The sequence below is a fragment of the Cyprinus carpio genome, unplaced genomic scaffold, assembly GCF_018340385.1.
Source record: "Cyprinus carpio isolate SPL01 unplaced genomic scaffold, ASM1834038v1 S000006722, whole genome shotgun sequence".
Taxonomy (NCBI): Eukaryota; Metazoa; Chordata; class Actinopteri; order Cypriniformes; family Cyprinidae; genus Cyprinus; species Cyprinus carpio.
In genome coordinates, this window is record NW_024879327.1 from 308,941 (window position 1) to 331,698 (window position 22,758).

The 22,758-nt window shown below is 37.2% G+C and overlaps 2 protein-coding genes and 1 pseudogene across 2 annotated transcripts; 2 read left to right on the top strand and 1 right to left on the bottom strand.

The window, feature by feature from the left end:
* Nucleotides 1-545: 545 nt before the first annotated feature.
* On the top strand, nucleotides 546-5,427 carry LOC122144556. Its single transcript, XM_042755552.1, has 6 exons — nucleotides 546-727; nucleotides 903-1,289; nucleotides 1,440-2,047; nucleotides 3,386-3,434; nucleotides 4,072-4,113; nucleotides 5,208-5,427. Coding segments are annotated over exons 1-6 (1,269 nt in total). The 3' UTR covers nucleotides 5,209-5,427.
* A 1,299-nt stretch (nucleotides 5,428-6,726) lies between these two features.
* On the top strand, nucleotides 6,727-11,546 carry LOC122144557 (rho guanine nucleotide exchange factor 19-like). Its single transcript, XM_042755553.1, has 9 exons — nucleotides 6,727-6,896; nucleotides 6,991-7,120; nucleotides 7,324-7,398; nucleotides 7,525-7,614; nucleotides 7,696-7,844; nucleotides 7,958-8,101; nucleotides 8,550-8,620; nucleotides 8,713-8,817; nucleotides 10,685-11,546. Exons 1-9 carry the CDS (start codon nucleotides 6,727-6,729, stop codon nucleotides 10,819-10,821), a joined length of 1,071 nt encoding a protein of 356 aa, XP_042611487.1. The 3' UTR covers nucleotides 10,822-11,546.
* Nucleotides 11,547-15,984: 4,438 nt separating this feature from the next.
* On the bottom strand, nucleotides 15,985-21,546 carry LOC122144558 (annotated as a pseudogene).
* Between the last annotated feature and the right edge of the window lie 1,212 nt (nucleotides 21,547-22,758).

Consider the following 22,758-nt stretch of genomic DNA (forward strand, 5'->3'; position numbering starts at 1 on the left):
ATAAACCAAGAGATAGAAGAGAGACTCCCAAGACAAAAGAATGGAACAGAGATGCTTACATATTATACACAGCTGAAAGAGGAAGGTATAGAGATGGAGAACGGACAAGAGATAGGGATAGGTATTCTGAAAGAGAGATTGAAGAGTGGGAGAGGCGGAGGAAGGAAAGAGTACAAAGAGAGACAGGGAGAAGTAAGATGGAGAATAGTGGGGAGCTGATTTCAGGAAGTGCTATTGAGAATGAAAAAAAAAAAGAGGACAATGAATGAGAGAGAACTTTGGGGAAGGGGAAGGAGAAAACATATGTGAGTGTTATAGAGAGACTGAAGGAAAGAACAGAGGACGAGCAGGAAGTCAGGAGTACACCGAGGGAAGATGAGAAGAGTGAAAGCATTGCTGCTGAGGAAGCAGTTACAAAGAAATCTAAGAACAGGATAAGGAAATTGTGGCTGGAACCTCGAAGTGAGAGAAAAGAATCTTGGTTAAAAGAGGACACAGAGAGAGAGAGCACAAGAGAGAGGTACATCCAAAGATACAAAGAAAGCATGACAACAGGAAATGAAGAAGAGCCTGAGAGAAGGAAACCAAGCAAGAGCAAATGTCTTGAGGACAAGTATAGAGAACTTGAAAGGGCTGGAGAGTTCATGAGGGATGTGGACTTAGAAAGAGGAGGAGAAGAGGATGGAAGGGGGGACTTCACTCATGATAAAGAAGCCATGGATTCAGAGTGGCAGATGGACCGAGCGAAAGAGAATGTGGCCAATAAACTCAGAAGAAAATGATAGATATTAACAGAGAAGCAATAATAGACATGACTACTTGGAGAATGAGGGAAGGAAGTGAGGGAGAATCGGAAGCAGAGAAGAACATAATGACGTCAGCAGATGATGGATTTGTAACAGTTTCCAGTGGAGGGGATGTGCGGAGGAAGAGGATTTTGAAGACTGCAAAGAATTCTGGGAAGGTGGAGTTCCCAAAGCTGTCTCTGGACACTCAGGAACTACAGAGGACACAGAAAATGGGGCAAATGAAGCTCCAAAAGGACCCCTAACAGTCTTTTGTGTGATTGGTCAGACCCACCCCATGTCACAAACCAATGCGAATTCATATGTACATCCTACTGTTGAAGAGGCAGGCAATCCGCATTCATGTCATAACATGGGCACTCAAGATGAAATGAGCATAAATGAAGCATTTGAAAAGGTTGAACACTGTGAACAGGACATTGAAAGAGCAATGGACGACCTCAGTCTTTGTCCTAATGTGGAAAAAAGGGGAGGGAACAGGAAGTAATGACCAGAACAACAGAGGGTGGTGTAACATCACTGGAAGGCCAAATGATTCCTCCCAGTGAGCAATCAGAACAAGACACCCAACTCTCCTACCAGAGCCTTCTGAAACTTCAGGGTCATCCAAGGATAATGGTCATGGTGCAACAGAGAGACTCATAGTGAAGACAAAATACAAAGAGGAGCAAAAGAACCTACCGGAGACTCAGTGGAGCATTCTGGTTCTGATGACACATGGAGCACATGTGAGGAACGAAAGCGATGCTCTACTGCTCCTCACCTTAGATGGGCCAAGAACGTGGTGAGAGAGATCCTGGGCCTAAAGTCAGTGGACACAGAAAATGCAAGAGGTAGTGTGACACACATAGACACGCAAACCAACACACAAACAGAGGGTGAGAGAGAAATGGAAAAATCAAGGAAAGAGAAAGAAATAATAGAGGGAGGAGAAGAACAACAGGGAGGGATGGAGAGAGAATTGAATGAGAACCGTGACTGGCTGGATCCTAGTTCTAACCAGCACACGGTTTCCTCAGAAGGAGAGGCAGAGGGGAAGGTAGAAGAAGTATATAAGAAGAAAGAGAGCAAAGAGGAAGTTGTTCTAAGCTCTAGTAGTTTTCGAGATTTGGGGAATGAGGCTCGCACGAGGAGGCGAGGGTTCCGAAAGTCAGCGGAGAAAACCAAAGAAGAGGAAGAGGATGAGGCAGAGGAAGAGGGAGTTGGAAGGGACCGCAGGACGAGAATATTCAACAAATCAGGTGAGAGGAAGACTAACATAAGAAGGGTGAATTGGACATTCAGTGACCCACTTGCTCCCACTCATGTGAGAAGAGATCTAAATGTGTCTCGAGATATCTGCTGAACCTATTCTATCAAATTTAATATACCAGTGGTATAATGTCACATAGAGAGGCTTATGCAAGAATGTAACACAGCAATCTGTGAGTTCTCTTCCCCTAAATAAGTGTCAGTATGGGCATTAAGAAGGTTTATTTTCTTGTCATGTAATTTTGTTTCTAAATCTAACATTTTAACAGAAAATTGAGCTTGAGCATGTGACAGGGCTGTATGTTTTGAATAGCATGGACGAAAAGTCCCACCCTTCATACCCTAAATACAATTTTTCTGTTTAATCTGGTACAATTGGGTCCCAAATGGTGTTTTATGTTCAAACGGATTGCTAGTGACTGTAGACACTTTAAAAAATGAGAGCATGATACAGTACATCCCAGCGATTTCACAGTTTTTATGGATGGTTCATATTTGACCTGGGACACACATAATTAGTCAATGATGGATTTAATGCCAACAGAAAGATCTAAATAATATTCCGAACAGTCCTTAAATTGTTTATTTACCTTTTTATAGCAATATATGCCAGTAAATATTTCAATCAAAAAAGTGTTTGTTTTTTAAAGAGACCCATTCTTAGGACTTTTAAGAAATCTGAAACCACACAAACAGTAGACTTTAGGTTCTCATACCGCAGGGAGTGACTAATAATGTATTCCCCCAGCATTTTTTTTTTCATTTTGGGTAGTCTCATTTTAATAGCCTGGAAGATCCAGAGGGGCTCTTGAGGATTCTTGTGGGGGTTGGAGTCATGACCGCTGAAGACTCCTTAAACAGCAGCATTTCTTGGAAGAGACAGAATTTTGAGCTGACAGATTTCCTTTGTATCACAAACTAAACCATTCTCATTCACTCATAACAAGTCCTCCCCTTTACACTTTCCTGTTTTTTTCTTTCCTGTTTCCATATTTCTCATTGCATTAGGGTTATTTTTCTTTATGGCACATTTTCTTGAGAGCTACTGAGTTGCTCATACCCAGAGGTCTTGCGGTCTAGTCTATCTTTTCAGTTATTCACTAGAAAGCTTGAGGCGATTCCTGTTTTTATACAGTATATGGGCAATTCCCATGTGTACAGCTTGTGTGCAGCTATGTAGAATCATCCCCATCTGTTTCGCTTGAGATGGAGTGTTACTGGATTTAGGCTGCTTAAATTCTGATCTTATCTTGGTTAAGGGAAGCTTAAGGTGTTAAAAAAACAACATTGTGATGTGTGCTGATTTCTCTGTGTTTTGGTTTGTATAGATGAAGAAGAGGACGAATTATGTTTTACCTGGAGTGAAATGGATCTAAGGTAGGAGAACATGTATACTGCATGTATAAACACTCCCATATTTTGTCCCTCATTAAAAATGTTTTCCATGTAAAGGAATTGTACTTAAATACATTAAATAACTACCCTGATAAATGTTTAAAATCATGTAGAGATGAGAACTTCAGGTGTGTCTGTCAAGCTTGATAAAAGCTGTTCTTATTTTACACATAGCAGGTGGGTAGATATTTTTGGAGGAATCAATTCTGGCTGAATCAATTCTGGCTGACTATGAATAGTAAATGTCTCCGATGGTGTCCACAACTGAAAACTGCTGTGTTTGTTTGATACTGCAGGAACATTTGTTCAAAGAGACTGACATATTACACAGCTAAATTTACACTCTATGATTCCCATTTATTATGTAGTTATATCTGGATTCATGCATTTTTAGTGCATCTGATATTGTTCTGTTGACAATTGGGTTACTTTCGAGGTTATAACTCTGATAATATCTTAACGGAAACCTTTTCTTTTTCAGTTTGGCTTGGTGATGTTTATAACTTTATATGAAGTCTATCACCACTGACAGTATTTTATTTAGTAGACAATCTTACAAATGACCATATATATCACAAATGTCCTTTGCTGTTTCTATCTCTCTCCTTCTTACTTTTAGGAAACTTGGGGAGGACAAAGAAGAGGAATTCGAAATTCTTTAGTAAGTCTCTGTATTGTCTTTATCTGTCTTGATCTTTATGGCTATAACCAAATACTATAGGGATTTTGCTCTAACAGATTAGAAAAATATTAAAAATTTAAAGTCTTCAAAATCCATTAAAACATTACTAAGGCACATACAATTCCCAGTCATACATATCCCTATTTCATACACACACTTATGTACACATGGTAGTGTACATAATATGATTATAACTGGCTGTAAAATATAGGAAATGCATGGTTCTTAATACATGGGTGGTTACAGTTCAGATATTGAGAGCAGGGAAAGTTTTGTCATTCCTGACTATGCTGCTTTGCCAGTCCTCCAGGCAAAGAACAGGTTTGTGCTTGCACATCACTTGGAACTGCAGATAAACAGCTGCAAATTCTCACTTAGTATTAAAAATGCTTTCTTGGATGTTCGTGCTTGTACATCTTTTTTTATTATTATTTTGCCCTGTTCAATCACTGACCTGCTGTGCTTGTTTGCTTTCTATGTAATTCTGACTTGATCTCTGTCTGACCTGGTGAATCATAGACAGGTTTAGCCTTTTTTCTGCCCTTTTTTCTGTATCTAACAAATTCATTTTTATACATTTATAAGGTATGGTTATATGCATTTTGCGTTGATTTTCTTTGTGTTCTGATGAGGGTTGTGGACAACAGGAAAATGCTAAATCTAAATGCAATTAAACAAGTTATGCATAGTTACTATGTATGCATAATACATAGTAATTTTTTAAAGGGAAAAGAAAAAAATTATGAGTATTTGTTGGTTTTTAAGCAAACTTTTTTTAGGCATGCCATGCACTTATGAACAAACCATAAAGGTAAAAGAAAATATGACCTGGCTACATTAAATACAGGATCATGTGCAGTGAAAGTAAACATGGTTGGTTTCCGCCAACCACAATGTGTTTTATACAAATGATTGGTTGCTTGTGTAGTTCCTCCTGCTAATATTAATTAATGGCAATGCTTGATTTCAAGGACATGTGGTTTTTTTTTGTTCCTTGTATCCAATGTAAAATCTGGATTCAACTGAAAAGCACAGCTCTAGAACCATATCAGTGATTTCTCTTTCTCTTGCAGACTCTCAGTTGTATCAGGAGTACAGTGAGGTGGTCCAGAACAGAGAGATTCTGCTGTCTCATTCTGATTCTCTATCAATCAGTTCATCTTCCTCTCCAAATCATTCCCCTAAGTTATCACGCAGACCTCTCCCACCTGTCCCTCAAGCCCTCCTATTGCCTCACGCTCTGTCCCAAACCAACTCCTTTAAAAGTCTAAATGTGCCTCAGCAATCCATAAAACAGACCCCCGTCCCCTCGCCTGTCATCTCTGCTTCCTCACCCACACTGTGGCAGGATCTCCCCGGAGTGAGAAGCAGCCTAGAGTTGGAGGAACTTACTAAGGATGAGAGACGCCTACAGGAGGGGTAGAATCATTAGATCAGTATCCCCTATTAAACATTACAAGTGGCTCAAGTCATAAACTTAAAAATGTATGATACATGTCATTGTACTTGATAATAACATTCCAAAACAAGTGTGATTTATGGAAAACAAAAACAGCTCTAGCTCACTTTGCAGCAAAACATTTCACAATGATAAAACAATTAAGTTGAAAGGAACTTACATATCGTACATTTCCTAAAAAGGATCTTGGTGGTTGGAAGTAATTGTAAAAATGTGAAAAGTGAAGTTAGAAAAGGTCTAAAAGAAAAGTATGTTGAATCCACTTTTGATATTTTGTTATTAAATGAAATTACATTTTTAAGTTTGGCTTAAGTGTCCGCTGTTTTTACAGTACGCATTTTTGCATTATGGCTGTATTTACTGTACACATTTGGGCAATTGTGTAAGAAGGTTTTTCAATCAGTTGTAAAGCCACATTGCAAGATATAATACCACAATTAGGAAATACATATGCTATTATAAGAATATGAGAATAAAATAAATGTAAACAATTAAAAGAAAGGACTTAAATCACATTTTGTGATGAAATAAGACATAATGTAACAGAGACATATAAAACCACAACAATCCTCACAGCAAGATTTAGCTTATTTCAAGCTATAAAGGAACACTGCAACTGTAACCGATTGTAATTGTGTAAAATAAAGTCATAATTTTTATGTTACAGTTAACTTTAATTTTTAACTCTTGAGACAGAAACAGGCTTTCATGGTACGTTGCAGTACTAATATGCAACAAAATAGGTGTTTCAAAAGAAATTTGTTTTTATTAGTAAGGACAGCAACATGAAGAGTCTCTGTCTTTTTCAGGTGAGGTTTGAGGTCGTGACCTCTGAAGCGTCATACTGCCGCAGTTTGGACATCGTAGTGGAGAACTTTGTCATGTGCGAACAGCTCAACGTTCGCCTGTCTTCAAAAGACAAAAACTGGCTGTTTTCCAGGCTAAATGATGTTAGAGCCATCAGTCACAGGTTAGAATCATATCATTAAATTAACAGAATTACTGAAGATAAATACATTTTAGTTTTTGAAAGATGTTTAGATCACTCTGTAACTCCCTAAATGTGTATGAATTCATCTTGGAGTCAGTTCTCAAATGTCTGCTCTGAAATCTGAATTACGTCACTAATATATATGCTTATTTTCACTAAGTTTCTGTCTCAGCTGGAAGAAGCAGTGGAGAAGGACATTATGCGATTTACCGTCTGTGACATCATTATCAAACACTGTCCACGATTCAGGAATGTGTATGTGCCATACCTTACCAACCAATCATATCAGGACAAGACATATCAAAGATTGATGTGAGTATTTATTTGCACTGATCTGGAGAATTAGCTTTTCCTGTTTTATTTTTGTCCATATGATTTCATTGTTTCATTCCACCATCTCTCATAGGGACGAGAGTCATGAATTCCGTAGAGTTGTGGAAAAGTTGGAGCGTAATCCGGTTTGTCAACGACTGCCTCTACGGTCTTTCCTCATTCTGCCATTTCAAAGAATCACACGCCTCAAATTGCTAGTACAGGTACTGTCTTCCTCGGGTCTACATTTTTTGATGACACATTCCCCAACTTTGCAGGAAATGCCATGACTCATGCTTGCTAGGAGCACGTGCTTTCCCCTACCTTCTTCATCTATGCTATATTAACATGATATGCCATCCATCTCCTGTCACAAAGAATATGGAAAGCTGCATTTTTAAATGCCCTCTTTTCTCTTTGTTGGTAGAATATTGTAAAGATAACTGCTCCAAAAACCAATGATGAAGCACAGGCCATTAAGGCCATGAAACTACTTGAAAAGGTGAGACTTTTTATGTACTTGCAACAATGTTATATATAACAAGTTATGTCACCCACATCTCTGCATTGGAATTTCTTATCAGTTTTCTTTCTCACCACTGTCCCGTGTTTCCTTGCTTCTTAACAGATGATCCAGGACAGTAATGAAAGTATCTCTCAAATGAAGAACATCGAGTCACTTGTGACCCTCAATGCCAAAGTTGACTTTGAGTGCAGGGTGAGCATGACATGTTTGGGAACCTAATTTGCCAACTGAATAATAGTCGAAATGTACAATGACTTATTTTGTGTCTCCTAGACTCTTCCATTGATCAGTCAGTCCCGAAGACTGGTACGAGAGGGACCTGTGACTGAACTGAGAGACTTTTCTCTGAAAGACAGGGAAGAAGAGAGAAATGCTTATATGCACCTTTTCAATGACTATCTCCTGGTCTCTTTGCGGAAAGAGTACGTTTGGCTTTCTTTAACATCTATACTTCAGTTTCAGGCTTTTCATGTTTAATGCAAATGGTATCTTATGTTTTATGGTGCAATTAACGCTTAACTTCCTGTTTTTGTAGAGGGGGTAGGTTTACAGTTATCGATCATGCACCTGTGTCAGAGCTGCGGGTTGAGAACTGCAGGTTCAAACTGCATTCCCTACAAAAAAACCTGTTCCGTCTGCACATGCCACAAAAAGCCCTGCTCTTGCGGACAGATACCCAGTAAGTATGTCAATTATGAGAGAGAAGCTGTTGCTATCTTGAATGTGCTGCCACATGTGCATGCCTGTGAAGTCCTCATCCCTGTAGGGCAGGAACGTCAAGTCTTGCTCCTGAAGGGTCAACTTCCAATAGAGTTTATATGAATTACTCCTGAATTAGCTTTTCAGTATCTCTTCCCCTCAGGAATGGGAATGGATACCCCTGCTTTAGTGCAGAGTTGGGTAAATTACTTACAAATTGTAATCCGAATCTAATTATGTAATCCAGATTGCATGTAATCAGTTGCTACCCAGCTCTGCTGTAGTGTTTCCACATTTGCAACTTTCACATATTGGACAGCATAAAATTCAGTTCGGTCCGGCGATCTTGTGTTTTGCAATCTGGTTGTGCAGAATATTGCGTTAAATTAATCTGTATACCCATCTTACCTATACCTATCATCTCTCAGAGCCAATAAATTGCGCTGGATATCAGCACTTTCACGTCCTTATCCTGAGATTGACTTCAGTGCAGTTCAGGGTATGTGCACTTCCTGCTTTAAAAGAAACTGCTGTGTCCAAGTAAATACTCTAATGCTAGTAAATTAACATGTTCTCTTTTTCCATTTGCAGACATTCCACAAATGCAGTGCATCAAAGCATTTGTTGCTCAGCAGCCTGATGAGCTAAGTTTAGAGAAAGCTGAAGTTCTGTTAGTTCACCAGCAGAGTAGTGATGGTGAGTTAAATCTAATCACATGAACACAAGAAAATGATCTTTAACCACAAGGTTAAGAACAGTGCTAAGAACTCTGCCAGTGCTTCCAGGAAAGCCAAGGTTTATTCACATGTTAGGAATCACATTTGCCCAGGGGCACCCAGTCCTTTCCCTGGAAATCTACCTACCTGCAGAATTCAGATCCAACTCTTGATTCAGCACATTTGTCTGTAATAATCAAGAGCTCCTGCATATCTTAACATGTTCATTTTTGTTAGATTAAAAAAATCCACCCTGACCAATATTAACAAGTAGTCACCTTATAAAGTAGAACCTCTGTTGGCCTTTATTTATAGTACATTTATTGTTTGTCTACTTCAGGAACTTGCATGACTGCACCAAGCCCAATTCACTAGAGATCTAAGGGATATGTGGTAGACTAGAAATATAACTAACCCATTAACGCCTATCTTATGAGACTCATCTCAATTGTTAATGCAACATAATATGAAAGAGTTCTTGGAGAACTTGTGTGGGTGGATCAAGATGGTTTTGTACTGGTATTCTGCAGTGTAGGATAGGACAGAGAAAGTCCCAGAAATCCAACCTGATTCAAGAACCTCCTAGAGCTTCCTAAGTCTTTTTAAGTTGATGTGAGTTTTGTATTGCATGTACTGTAGATCATGACATCATCCATACATGTGTATATGGTAGGCAAACTTCAGTGGGTCCAGTCAGATCATCAGTGACTTTTTTTGGTTTAGGTATACTTAGAACATCTACTAAAGATCTCAAGATTGCAGTTAAGAGAATGGTTTCGTAACGCTTGAGATGATTCCATTAGTCCCCACAACATTGGCAAAGGTTGATTGCTGCCTTCTAACCTTACCTAAACAACAAAAACAGACTATTGAAGAGAGAATAATGGTGAGAAGAGTTGAGACCTAGTACATGAGTTTGTTTTAAACTTGAAGATGTAGTGAAGGGAAAAGAAAGAGTGGCATACAGAAAATGTCCCAGTCCACCACACAGAAGCTGGTGTTTTGCCCCCAGATCTAGGGCAGTGCTTTTCAAACCTGTCCTGGGGACCCCCAACTACTGCACATTTTGTATTTCTTCCTCACAAGACACACCACATTCAAGTATTGCAGACTATACTAATGAGCTGATGAGTTGAATTTTTTTGAGAAGCACTGATTTAGGGTCACTGTAGAACAGTGATGTCCAATCTTGCTTCTAGAGGGCCACTTTACTGCAAAAATTAGCTCCAACGCATCTGTCTGAAAGCTTCTTGTGATCCTTAAGACCTAGATTATCTAGTTCTAGTGTGCTTAATTAGGGCTGGAGCTAATCTCTGCTGGAAGGTGGCCCTCCAGGAGCAGGTTTGGACTCTACCGTTGTAGAATGTATGGTGTAAGTCAGAAGCAGTTGGATTTGGCTCTAAATCAAGAGGATTTGTCACTTGCCCTAGAGGGTTCTTCTGTCATCAGATGTGAAATTCATATGACTCTTTCAAGGTTAAGAACAATATTTGGGATGGCTGGTCCAGCAGCTCCTGGATAGACTATGTATTCCTTATTTGGACCAGTATTATTAACAATGCACATAGAGAGATTTTTAAGACTGATAATCATTCTTTCATGATGAGGGCATTCCTAGTTACCACAGTTTATGTAAACAGGCATATTTTCCCACACACTGTATATGATTGTATTTCTAATGAGGTGTCCTCATAGTACTGATAAATGAAGTCCACTTATGTCTGTTCTCGGGAACAGTTCAACAAGTTCCTAGTAGATACTAACGTTGTTATGTCACAAGCAAAATTCAAGAATTGCTAAGGGATGTTTTAACAAATTCCATTTATGATTCTCTCCTTTTTATTCAGGCTGGGTGGAAGGAACTCGTCTGTCAGACAGACAACGTGGTTGGGTCCCCGAGTCTCATCTTGAGACAATAGTCAGCGACAAAGCAAGAAAGCGCAACCTGCTGGACACCATGAAAATTGCTACAGCTGCAATGTGAAGCCATATGTATAGCCTTCAATGTTCTCTCAGGTGGACTTTTTCAATTACAATTTTTTTGTATTACTTTAAAGACTTAAGCCTTCAAGAACTTTAAGGATTTTTGTCTCAACTTCATGGGAAGTTTCTATTTATTTTTTGTATACACTCAAGGGTGATGTGGGTGTGATGGCCTCACCCATGTCAGGGTACTACTCCACACCATGCAAAAGGGTCTGGCAAGATGCTGAATTACAGCAACTGAACTTCTTAGATATCTTATGGACATTGATGGACTTTGCAAATGGCACAAATGCATCCATACGCAGTACCTGTTCCGAATGAGTATCTATGCAGCTTCCAAAGTGTTTATATAAGACTTTCTTAAAATTGGGAAGTTGGGAGTCATTCACGGTCAGAGATTTGGACTAGAGTCTGTTGTCCACAATCTGAGCAAGCCATTTCACTGAGGAACCACAACAGCTGGATATAACACAGCTGAATGCTGCACCAAAACTACTTGTTCTCTGTTATTTATAAACATCAGATCCCCTTCAGCGTGGAATATAAATGCTGTCTGACCGCAGCCTGATGGGAATACAGTTTGAAGAGTTGTTGGTGTGCTCTAGGACACAAGATGCAAAAGGACAAATTATTAATAGCTGTGAAAAACAGTGGACTTTTAAGTGCAAATTTTATTTAGGATCAAGAATTACGGATGCCTACTTTTTAAGTGTACAATACCCAAAGTTGAAAGTACAATGTACAGAATATAGGTTTTTAACATAAAAGCTAAAAGTATTATGTTTTCACAGAGTAATTCCATCTCTGCTTCCTGTTCAAACTGATTAGCATATAAATGTAATATGCCTTAAAAATAAACAGATAATTAGTTTCCTGAAAGAACATTTCATGGTTTAGGAGATGGGGTTTTTAGTCTTATCAAGTGCACTTTCAAGAATTATGGGATGGCCGTTAGGTAGCAAGACTTTAAGAAAGAAGAATCAGTATGAAAGAGTAAAGTGGCACAGGATTCAGTAGGAAATCAAATGCTTTAGTGTGATTTACAATACGAAGAATCAATGAACATTTCATTAAATTATGACAGAAAAGACCAGACTATATAAACAGCTTCTTGGCTATATGGAAATAAAAAAACACAACAGTGGAAAATGATTTTGTGATCAACTAAACTGTACTTGAAATATTCACAAATGATTGGTTCCTGAGGTGAAACTGAAATCTACTTGAGCCCAATCAAGAGTAGCAGACAGGAAAAGGACATTAGAAAGTACAAGATGATGCAAATACAGTAACACTTCACAATTAGGTTCAATTTGTTAACATTAGTTAATGTATTAGGTATCATGAACTAACAAAAGAAAATAATTTTAAGAATTAATTTAGGTCAGTGTTAATTTCTACACAGACTAATACACTTTTAGAATTTCAAGTTTTATAAATAATGCATTACCCTTGTAAAAAAGTGATATTTAAAAATAGTATAGAGGTAGTGAAGTATAGTTAAAATCAATTAACATATTTACTGACGTATTGTTCGAGACTTATTGTTCGAGACCTAAACTGATATAAAAATTAGAATTACTTTTATTCGGAGTGCTACTTGTGCACAATGCACATTTCTTCATATTAAGCCTAAAATGTGTTTTAATACCGCTACTGTTGAGGATTGTATGATCTTTGAATAATATTGGTCTTTAAATGTAAGATATTTATAGTGTACCTAAAGTATACTTGCAATAGTTCCACTTTAGTATATTCAGTACTTCAGTATCTCTTTAGTTAGACCTCAGTACGGTGGCCCAGAAGTGCAGAACAGATTACAATTTTGAAAACAAAATAACAAATTACAAACTCAAATGTAAATCTAAAAAACAAAATAATTCAGAAAACACAACAACAATTCAGAAAACGTTATAACAAGTCAGAAAACACAATGACAAATCCAAAAACAAAATAACAAGTCAGAAAACACAAAGACAAATCAAACAAACCGGAAGAGGTAGGTATAGTTTGAGATAGCACATTGGTTTGGGATTACTCACCGCTGACTGGACGGGACATCTGTCAATCAACGTATACAGAATGAACCAGCTCAGCAGAGTCGTGGGTAGAAAGTTCAGAGATGGTCTTAAAGTAGCTCAGTTTAAATGTATTCCGCTCTCCAACATATTTCAACACTTTAGCAACTGAAATTAATCAGCTCCTGTGGTGCAGGCGGTTAAGCGTGTGCACTTGGCTTTTTTGATGCGATGACCAGGTTTGATCCCACCTTTTTGCCGAACTTTTTTTTCTCCCTTTTCAAATCTTGTATCACATCGAGATATGAGGCATTTATTTTCAATAAAAATTAAGGAAGTAATCAAAAAGGTGAAAATAAAGTATAGGGTAGGGTTAGGGTAGATTTACGGAGGGCTTTATTGTACCAATAAGGTGGCATCCATTTAATAATTTGAATTAAAATGATCATTTACACAGTGCAGATAATAGCCACTATTTGCAACAAGTAGTATACATAGCAGAAAACCCTGCTATTTTAACATAGTGTAAATAAGTATTTGCACTTAGTGTAAATAGCATATTGCTAAAAATACTGCTATTTTCACTTAGTGTAAATAGAATCGGTTGCTAATATGAGATTTGAAAAGGGAGAAAAAAAAGTTCAGCAAAAGGTGGGATCAAACCTGGGTCAATTGCGTCACAAAGCCAAGGGCACATGCGCCACTGGGGCTGATTAATTTTACTGCCAGTAAGGCAGGTTATTTGTACAAAGTGTAAATAGACACTCTGTATGTTTTATTCCATAGTAAGCACAATTCATACAATACATTTAAACTGAGCTACTTTAAGACCATCTCTGAACTTTCTACCACGACTCTGCTGTTCTTAAGCTGGTTCTTTCTGTATACGTTGATTGACAGATGTCACGTCCAGTCAGCAGTGTGAGTAATCCCAAACCAATTGCTGTCTCAAACTATACCTACCTCTTCCGGTTTATCTGATTTGTCATTGTGTTTTCTGATTTGTTATATTGTTTTCTGAATTGTTGTGTTTTCTGAATTGTTATTTTGTTTTTTAGATTTGCATTTACATTTGTATTGTTATTTTGTTTTCAGAATTGTAATCTGTTCTGCACTCCTCGGCCACCGTACCTCAGCACTACTTCCGGACAATTAAAGTTCTTTAAGTACAAAAATAGTTGTTCCAATTCAGCAGACTTTAAGTATACCGTAAGTACAATTGCAGGATATTTTTTATTAAGTTCATGAATAAATAAAAACGTATATGTGGTATACTTAGCATGAAATAAAGGTATTTTAGAAACATTTAAGTAATGTATTTTTCACTAGGGTAAAAATGGGAATAAATCAATACTGAACAATAGTAATACTGTTCATTTTAGTTTACAACAGCTATATATATTAACTAATGTTAACAAAACTGAAACTTTTTGTAGTGTTCCCACCAAACATGATCTGATGGTGAGGAAGAAGATTGTGATTGTGTTTTTTATTAGCCACTTGGAGGTTTCAAAATGTGCTCAAAGGAGCCATGAATAGTCTAATCTCAAGCAGGCTGCATATTAACAAACACCCAACATGCATCCACACACAGACAGTGAATCCGACAAACACACAATCAAAGACACACACACACACACACACACACACACACACACACACACACACACACACACACACGAGTACTTCAGCACCAGGTAGAACAGGAACATCTCTGCACTCACTCCCTCACATAACATTATCATCTTCACTATGCTGTACTAGACTAGTACTATTAGCAACTGTTTTAACATGTATTATCACTATATAAACTTGCACATGCTGAACAGTCAGTGGCATCTAATAGGAGACAGGCCATTATTAAGTGAGACACATGCATGAACACTCCACAAATCATATCCAAAGAGGTTCTAATGAGAACATACAGGTGCTGCTTGCGAAGAGTAGCACAGTGTTAAAAAAAGGAGGAGTGCATGGGTCTATGCGTGCACCACTTTTTAGAAGAACCCTAAATTTCAAAAGTCTTTCAGTCTGTCAAGTAAGTGCTATGAGATACGGAGAACCAGGACACACGCTTGGGACAGCTGAGTGGATCTAATGACCCAACAGAGAATATCTGCTATAGAGCTGCACATCACAGAAACTAAACTAAAGTGTAAATTCTTGAGCTGTAACCAGAGCAACAATTAGGGGATACTAAAGAAGTCTGTTATGAAAGAATGGTGTAAAATGGGTTTGAGAAATAAGTTCTCTTTTAAAATACCAAACCTGAAAGCATAAGTGTGCAGCTTTATGAGCTTGAGTGAACAGAGGGAATAATACACTTGGTTCAGAGCCGTACAGCGGATCTGAACTAAACAAAGTGGAGGTTTGAAATGGGAGATGTGTGTCATATGGTACATTAAAATACAGTAAAGGGTTTCACTGTATAGTAGCAGGATAAGAATCACCCCGCTAATTCTTCCAATTATCGATTATCCGTTTCCTTCAACCTGGAGAAGCATAAAAAAAATTGACGGTCAGTTTTTTTTTAAGTGTTTGTCAATACAAGATTTTTTGCCTTATGTAAGAATGTGTTTTTATCTAAATTTCCACATCGAATCAAATGCAACAGATTATGTAAGAATGGTATTATGATTTGCACAACCCACTGATAAAAGTAAAGCTCTTTCATTAAGCTGTATCTCAGTTCATAATGGATATTTATGATTTTGAATACTTAATTATGCATGCTTATTTGAACTATTTTTACATTTCAATTACCGGTGCTGTCATCTAACACATTTAGTCTTTAAGATCACAATTTTACGATCACAAACAGTGTTTTAACATTGATAAATGTAATCTTTAGCAAATTTCTAAATGAATATACATTTTTCATCCTGTAAATGTAAAGTTGATTTGTAAATTTTAAAACAACCGATTTTTGAAAAAAAAAAAAAAAAAACAGTACTCAACTTATTGCTATTGGCACAAATTTTAATATCTGCGCATCCTAAAAAATAATAGTATTTATTATTAGAGAACCTATTTCTTAAGAATATATTGCTTAAACTTAATTTCCAATATAGTCCATAAACACATAAATAATAAACAGTACATCTAAACAGTTAATTTTAACTACTTGGTTTTTTAATTGTGTAAAATGACTATGTCCTGGAAGAGTGACAAAGAGTAAAAAGGAATTTAACAGGAATACAATGAATGCTAAGCATCTGTATGTATGTATATATGTATGTATTTATTAATACCTGTATGAGATGGGCAGGAGGAGGTTGTTCTTCTTCAGAGCTTGCACTTTGCTGAGAGTCTGGGGGTCGAGGGCGATATAACAGCGCCGGGCGTAGTCCAGAAGCTTTTCTTTAGATGGGTCAAACTCGCCCAACTCAGCCACCTTCTCTGGAGCCACCAGCAGAAGCTCAGCAATGGGTGTGGTAGAGGCCACCGTATTACGATCTACAACCGTGGATCTGGAAGGCCTTGGACATGTTCTTCAACCTCTGGTATGTTAACTAGGATCTTTTTATAGCGGAACAGCACACCTGCTGCATCTTTCACTAGAACAACAACAGCAATAAGGAGAGAAAGATGAACAAAGAGATCAGAAACAGAAGAAAACCACTTGTCATGTTTCCTCGCGCTGTCATGCTCACCTCTCTGTCTTTCTCTCCCTCTGGCGATTCTGAAAACCCTTCTTCTCTTCAGAGCTGGATGACTGCCGGTGGGTCTTCCAGCTGTGCCAATGTTCCGAAGTGACATGTTCTCTGTTATCACATCCTCTCCTGACATCATTTCCTCTTCCTCAAGATAGCTATCCTCAAGGTATTCATCCTCTTCTTCATCACCCAGAAGAGTGAGGGATTCTGTGTAAGTATAAAAAAAAGTTACAAAAAATTCTATTTCAAATGCTGTTTCTTTTGAATTTGATTCATCAAAGAATCATGCAAAAATATATCACGGCTTCCACAAAAACATTAAGAAGGCAATAACAAAAAAAAATCACATTTTAATCATATTTTAGAAAAATATTAAACTCATGAAAACACACATGGGAAGTATGGTAAATATACAGTATAGTGACTCAAAAAAGTTAGCTTCTTAGATTAAATGTAAATATTGTAGACATACAGTAAATATTTAAACCAAAATGACAATATAGCGCAAATACAGGTTAAAAAACATTTTTGACCCACCTTGCAGTTCATTGCGTGACCTGTTGTTGCTACTGCAGCTGCTGCTGGTGCTGCCGCCACCGTGGCCCTGCAAAAGAGGCTGAGGGTGGGGGAGATGCATACAAGGAATTTATCTGAGCACTGACTGGACCAGGAACAGAGCTCAGGGCCTTGGGATTGGCTGAAGTCTGTTGGGGTTGGCCTCTGCTGGAATGACTGACGGTTGGCCGAACGCTGGCTCTCCACTTGTTGATCTGCAACGTTAATGATTAAAGTTAAATTCTGTGGCCAGTTGCATAACAGGCTTAGGCTAGTTTTACAATTTAGTTTCCTGATTGTTCTCCTTAAGACTGCTCATACATTTTTTTTCAGTCAGTTACATAAAAATGATTAAAGACTGGTCTAACTTGAATCTGAAAAATGAGACTCATTACCCTTTAGCTAACTGCTGGCTGGTCAGACTAATTCTATTTTAGAATGAACCAATCTTAATTTTACTTAGTGTGATCTTCGATTTTTTTAGTTAGGATTTATTTATGTTCTGCACAATGATATTATCACTTCATTATAACTAAATCAAATTATTATTATACATTTTATTAATTGAAATAAACTCAAATCTAAATATTACACGAAAACTAATAATAAATGACCGCCCAAATGTTCACGCAAGGAAAGAAGGCATAACTTTTATTCTTGCTGTAGTATTGTTGCCTCGCCATGTTGTGGAGATGCTGTTTCATTGTGAAAGCAAAATACTTTTTTTGGTCTTCCAAAACAGAAAATCAGTGGTTAAGTTTGTATTTACAACACTGTTCCAGCACAATTCAACCCAAATATTCAGATGTGTGCAGCGCATTTTTTGGAGGACAAGGACTGTTTCCTGTGAGAGTAGCCTACAATGCTGGTGTCTGTTTCTATAAAGTGGGGCAATAACAACTTTGCAAGGACAGTCTGGCGCTTCTGACTCACAGCCTGTAAGTATGTTTACATATTTAAAGAATCTGCCAATGATGATTCAAACATGAGTTTGAGCAGTGTAGAGTAGCGCTTGTTGTTTGTTGTTTCTCTGATCACAAATGTGACAAGGCTTTATGTTTACGCAGTGCAATATGCAACACAACACGTAAAAAGACAGTACAAGTCATTATAATCAGTATGTGCCCACTGGATGCAACAAATGCCTCACGGCATCACAGTATGGTAAGGGGCGTAACATTTCTGTCACACGCTTGAGGTTTTCGGCCAATCACAATGCACTTGATAGCTGGCCAATCAAAACACACCTCGGTTTTCAGAACGATGAGCTTTGTAAAAATCTACGCGTTTCAGAAGGCGGGGCACAGAGGAGCAACAGCAACAAATAATATACATTATATGGAAAATATGTGTTTTTTGAAACTTAAACCAAATAAACACATTGCATTACACCAAATAGACAAAATAATTTTCTTTTTAGCAACATCATATGACCCCTTTAAACATTTAAAACTACTAACTGAAAATAAATAAGCTACTGTTAACTCCAAACTGAAACAGTACGATTAAAACAAAAAAACAAACAAAAATAAAACTAATAAAAATGACTAAAAACTGAACCAAAATGAAAGCTGAGAATATAAAAATAAAAGTTAATTCAAAATATTAATAAAAACTTTAATAGGATATATAATATTCGATGAGTCTAATGTACTAAAGTCAAAGAAGTTTTTTAACCCGTTTTTACATTTTCTCTTCTCCTTCTCCAAGAAAAACTCCTGGAATCATTACCTGCAGGGAAAAGAGAAACTCAGATTTTGTATTCCTGTCAGTCTTTGGGAAATCTGTATTAATACCCAGCCTGACTTCTGCGTCATCTGATGATTTACTGCAGTCATGATCATAAGAGACTGTAGAAGAACATCTTTTCAAATAAAACTGTTTATCAACTTTCTTTCTGTGAACAGTAGCAGCAAAGTCCATAATACATTTAATAAGCATACAACTGAAGCATAATGTAGCTGGATTGTTAGATTGTTTACTGAATTTGGCACACATAAGATTTATTCAGTACTGATTTTACTTAAGAATTCCTTTCACTACACAAAGCATGTATGCATGACAAATGAAACTATGTAACTGAACGAGGCACAAACTAAGGTGGAATTCTCCCAAAACATTCCACTATTTCTCAAATCACCTTTGACTGCATCAACTAACTTTTTTCTTGTGGCACTAAATATCCTCTATTAGCACAGTGTTTTGCTCACTCTCTGTCTCTTCTCTCCCTCTGGTTCTGTCTTCGTCTCACCGTTACTTTCCTGACTCTTGACTCTGGTTGAGAAGATGAACCGATCGCAGGAAGTCCCTCTCTCTGGCAGCGCAGGAAGTCCCTCTCCTCCTCCAGGTCCTCGATGCGTTTCTGCAGCCATGAATTTTTTCTCCAGTGAGATCTGCAGTTGTGGTGCGCAGGTTAGTGATTAACAGTTACGAGCTGTTCGGGGTGCTGGTTGTGATCACTACCTGCATCACAACACAAGCAAATATATCATCACATGTTGACACTATACGTAGTTTCAGTAAAAAATTATAACGTAGCCTGTCTTTATTTACTCGCCTTAGTGTCCCCTTTCAAACACATACAATTTCTGTTCAACAAAAATTAGATAATCTGAATATTCTCTTATATTTCTGCACATACACTCCAAAGTATATGAAACCAAAACTTTCAGCCATCAAAAGTACAATCATGAAAGTAATCTATAGGAAAAAAGTCTTTGAAATCCTAGTTTTCTAAAGAGACACGATAGCTTTATATAAAACAATAATTTAAGCTTTTATTCATATATAGAACATCGATCAATGCAGATACAGTACATAGAGCACACATCAAATACGGTAAACCGGAAGCTCAACGATGCATGGTTTATATGCAAGAACCAATGAAATTAATATGTACGAATAAATATTTAATTACAAATAATGTATCTGTATCAGTTACAGTTACCGAGAAAAAAAATGTGTAATTAAATTACAGTTACTTATGAAAATGTTAAAGGATTACAAAAGGGGTTAAATCTTATTTTTTTATTTTTAACACAGACATATTTAATAGACTTATTTCATAAATTGCACTGACTTTTCTAAAATATGAGACACCAATTTTTCAGGAGTTTAGGACACAGAATAGCAACACATGCTTATTCCATAACCGTTTTATTTCCTATTTGGGTTTATGTATATGCTTTATATATATATATATATAATTTTTTTTTTTTTAATTAACTGTTTTTCTAAGGCTTTTTTTTTCTAAGGCAAATTTGATTTCAGATAAACCTCATAGCTACTAAACTATTTCTTGTTATTGATTTAAAGCTGTATTTAACCTCAGAATTGATCTCGAAGTAAGTCATGTTTTGTGGTGGCTGTGCTTTTAAAATTAAAGATTATCATCTTAATTCAAGTGACGAAGGATTTCGAAAATGACATTAATCGGTGTTGAGTTCTACTATAAGGTTAAGCCTGCCTGGTTTACATGTTTGAAAAATGATTCATTTAAATTTAGAAAAGTAATCAAAAAGTAAATAAAATGTCATCAGTTTTATTATTACTTTAATAAGTAATTTTTTACATTTAAATAGGGTAACCTGTAATCTGTAACCTATTACATTTCCAAAGTAACCTTCCCGACATGTTTTAATAATTGTTTTAATTCAAGCTAGTAAGTGTGGAAGCTAATATAGCCTAATTTAACGTTAGTTATTGAGGTATCGTTTCGTGAAACGAAAAGTTTTTTGTTGTTTGAACGAGAGTTAATGATAGAATTTTCATTTTTGGGTTGAACAAAACCTTTTAAAGGGATAATCCACTCCAAAATGAAAATTTTGAATTCAAAAATTTGTGCTCTTCTGTATCATCCACGCCACAGGATTCACTGTTTCTATGTGTATTTAGCTTTGATTTGAAAGAAAACAGCGCATCCTTGTGGCGCGGATGATACAGAAGAGCATACACTCTGATAACGAGAGACACAGAGGAGACTGTTGAACAAAGGAATTGTTGAATAAAGTCGTTATTTTAATTTTTTCTTTGCTTACAAAAAGTGTTCCAGTCGCTTCATATAACCCGATTGCACGCCTGATGGCAGATGGAGTATTCTGAAGACGACTTTCCTACCTTTTATGGACCTTGACAGTGGTTATTTACTTGGCAGTCTATGGGACAGACCCAGGCCTCCCGGTTTTCATCCAAAATTTCTTAAATTGTTGTTCGCGAAGACAAAAGAGCTTTTTTACGGGTTTTGGAACGCCATGGGGGTAAGTGATTAATGACAAAATTTTAAACATTTTTAACATTCGCTAAAACACTCTATTTAAAAAATCCCAAGTAATGATGATAATAACCTGAACTGACCGTCAAAGTGTTGTGCTCGTTCTGGTTGTAGAAGCCTCCCTGCTGATCAAAGTTGTTGTCTTCGAAAGGAATGGAGATTTCAAAGGCATCCTCATTCTTGGGAGCTGAAGAACGATGATTAAAGACACGTGGGATGGACATTACTTTTCTGGGAAATTTACAGGTATCACGTCATCAGCTCCAAAGTGCATTTATGACTGTGTTATTAAAGCGCATGCACTCACTGTGGAGCTCTCTCGGAACTCGCGCGCTTTCCTGGCGCCTGCATCCGCATCATTCATGTTTCCGCCGGTTCAGACTCAGAGAGCGGCTGTCGCCCCAAAATACTCACACCATCTGCTTTATTTCTCTGCAGACACGCATGCGGCAACATATCACAGAAGGTACATAAAACATGCCCGATACGAGCTTCCGTGTCTTCTCTCAGGCACAGTTTTTACACGTACCACTGGCAACCTGACTGTCACTATCTTTCAACCATCCCCAACACCAGCCAATCCACACCAAAACAATTACATATACAGGTTATGACATGAGCTGCACTCCTTCCTGATATCAAAAATACTAATCAGGCTATTCAAGGTTAGTTGTAGTGGTGCAGGAATAATACAACCATTTCTTTAACTGCACTGAGATGACTATCTGACTACGTTAGCTAATCCTTTAAACCGTTCCATACAGAATGTACCCAAAAAATAACGGAGTATTTCTATCACGTGATGACACCAAACACGTACAAACCGTTGTGTTGAACGTGCTTTTTCTGTCAACGTCTCTGAGCGTGTCTCAATGCACTTTCATCTGTTTTGTGTGTTTGCTGTAAGAATCAGCCTGCTAACAATAACATAAATCTCCTTTCAGCAGCAGAGCTAAAAAACAACGTGAAGCAAGAGACTATTATGGCACCTTCAAAATAAAAGCCTTGAATTTTTTTTTTTTTTTTTTTTGAAGTACACAATGTACAGTATAATATGTGGTATTCCTGAAGTTCGGTAATATTTCCTCCCCTAGACATTTACAAGTCGTGTTTTATAGAAATGAAGTGTTGAAATCTATATTGTGAAGCTTTTTCACAATACTTTGTATGTCCATTGTATGAATATAAACTATTGCCCTTGCATTTAAATAAGTTTTTTTAATCATAAATAACGTCTTATTTCTGTCTTCCACCAAGCATTTTGTCCTTGTCCTAAGGCAATTCACTGAATTTGTAACTACTTAACAAGGTGCCCAGAGTCTAATTTTGGGTAATAAATGGTATTTATTTGTGTTTCTTTCTTCTTCCTTCCTTTTTCCTTTTCTTTCTTCTTTCTGGGGGTGTGAAAATATTTTACTAAAACTATGCAAGATAGT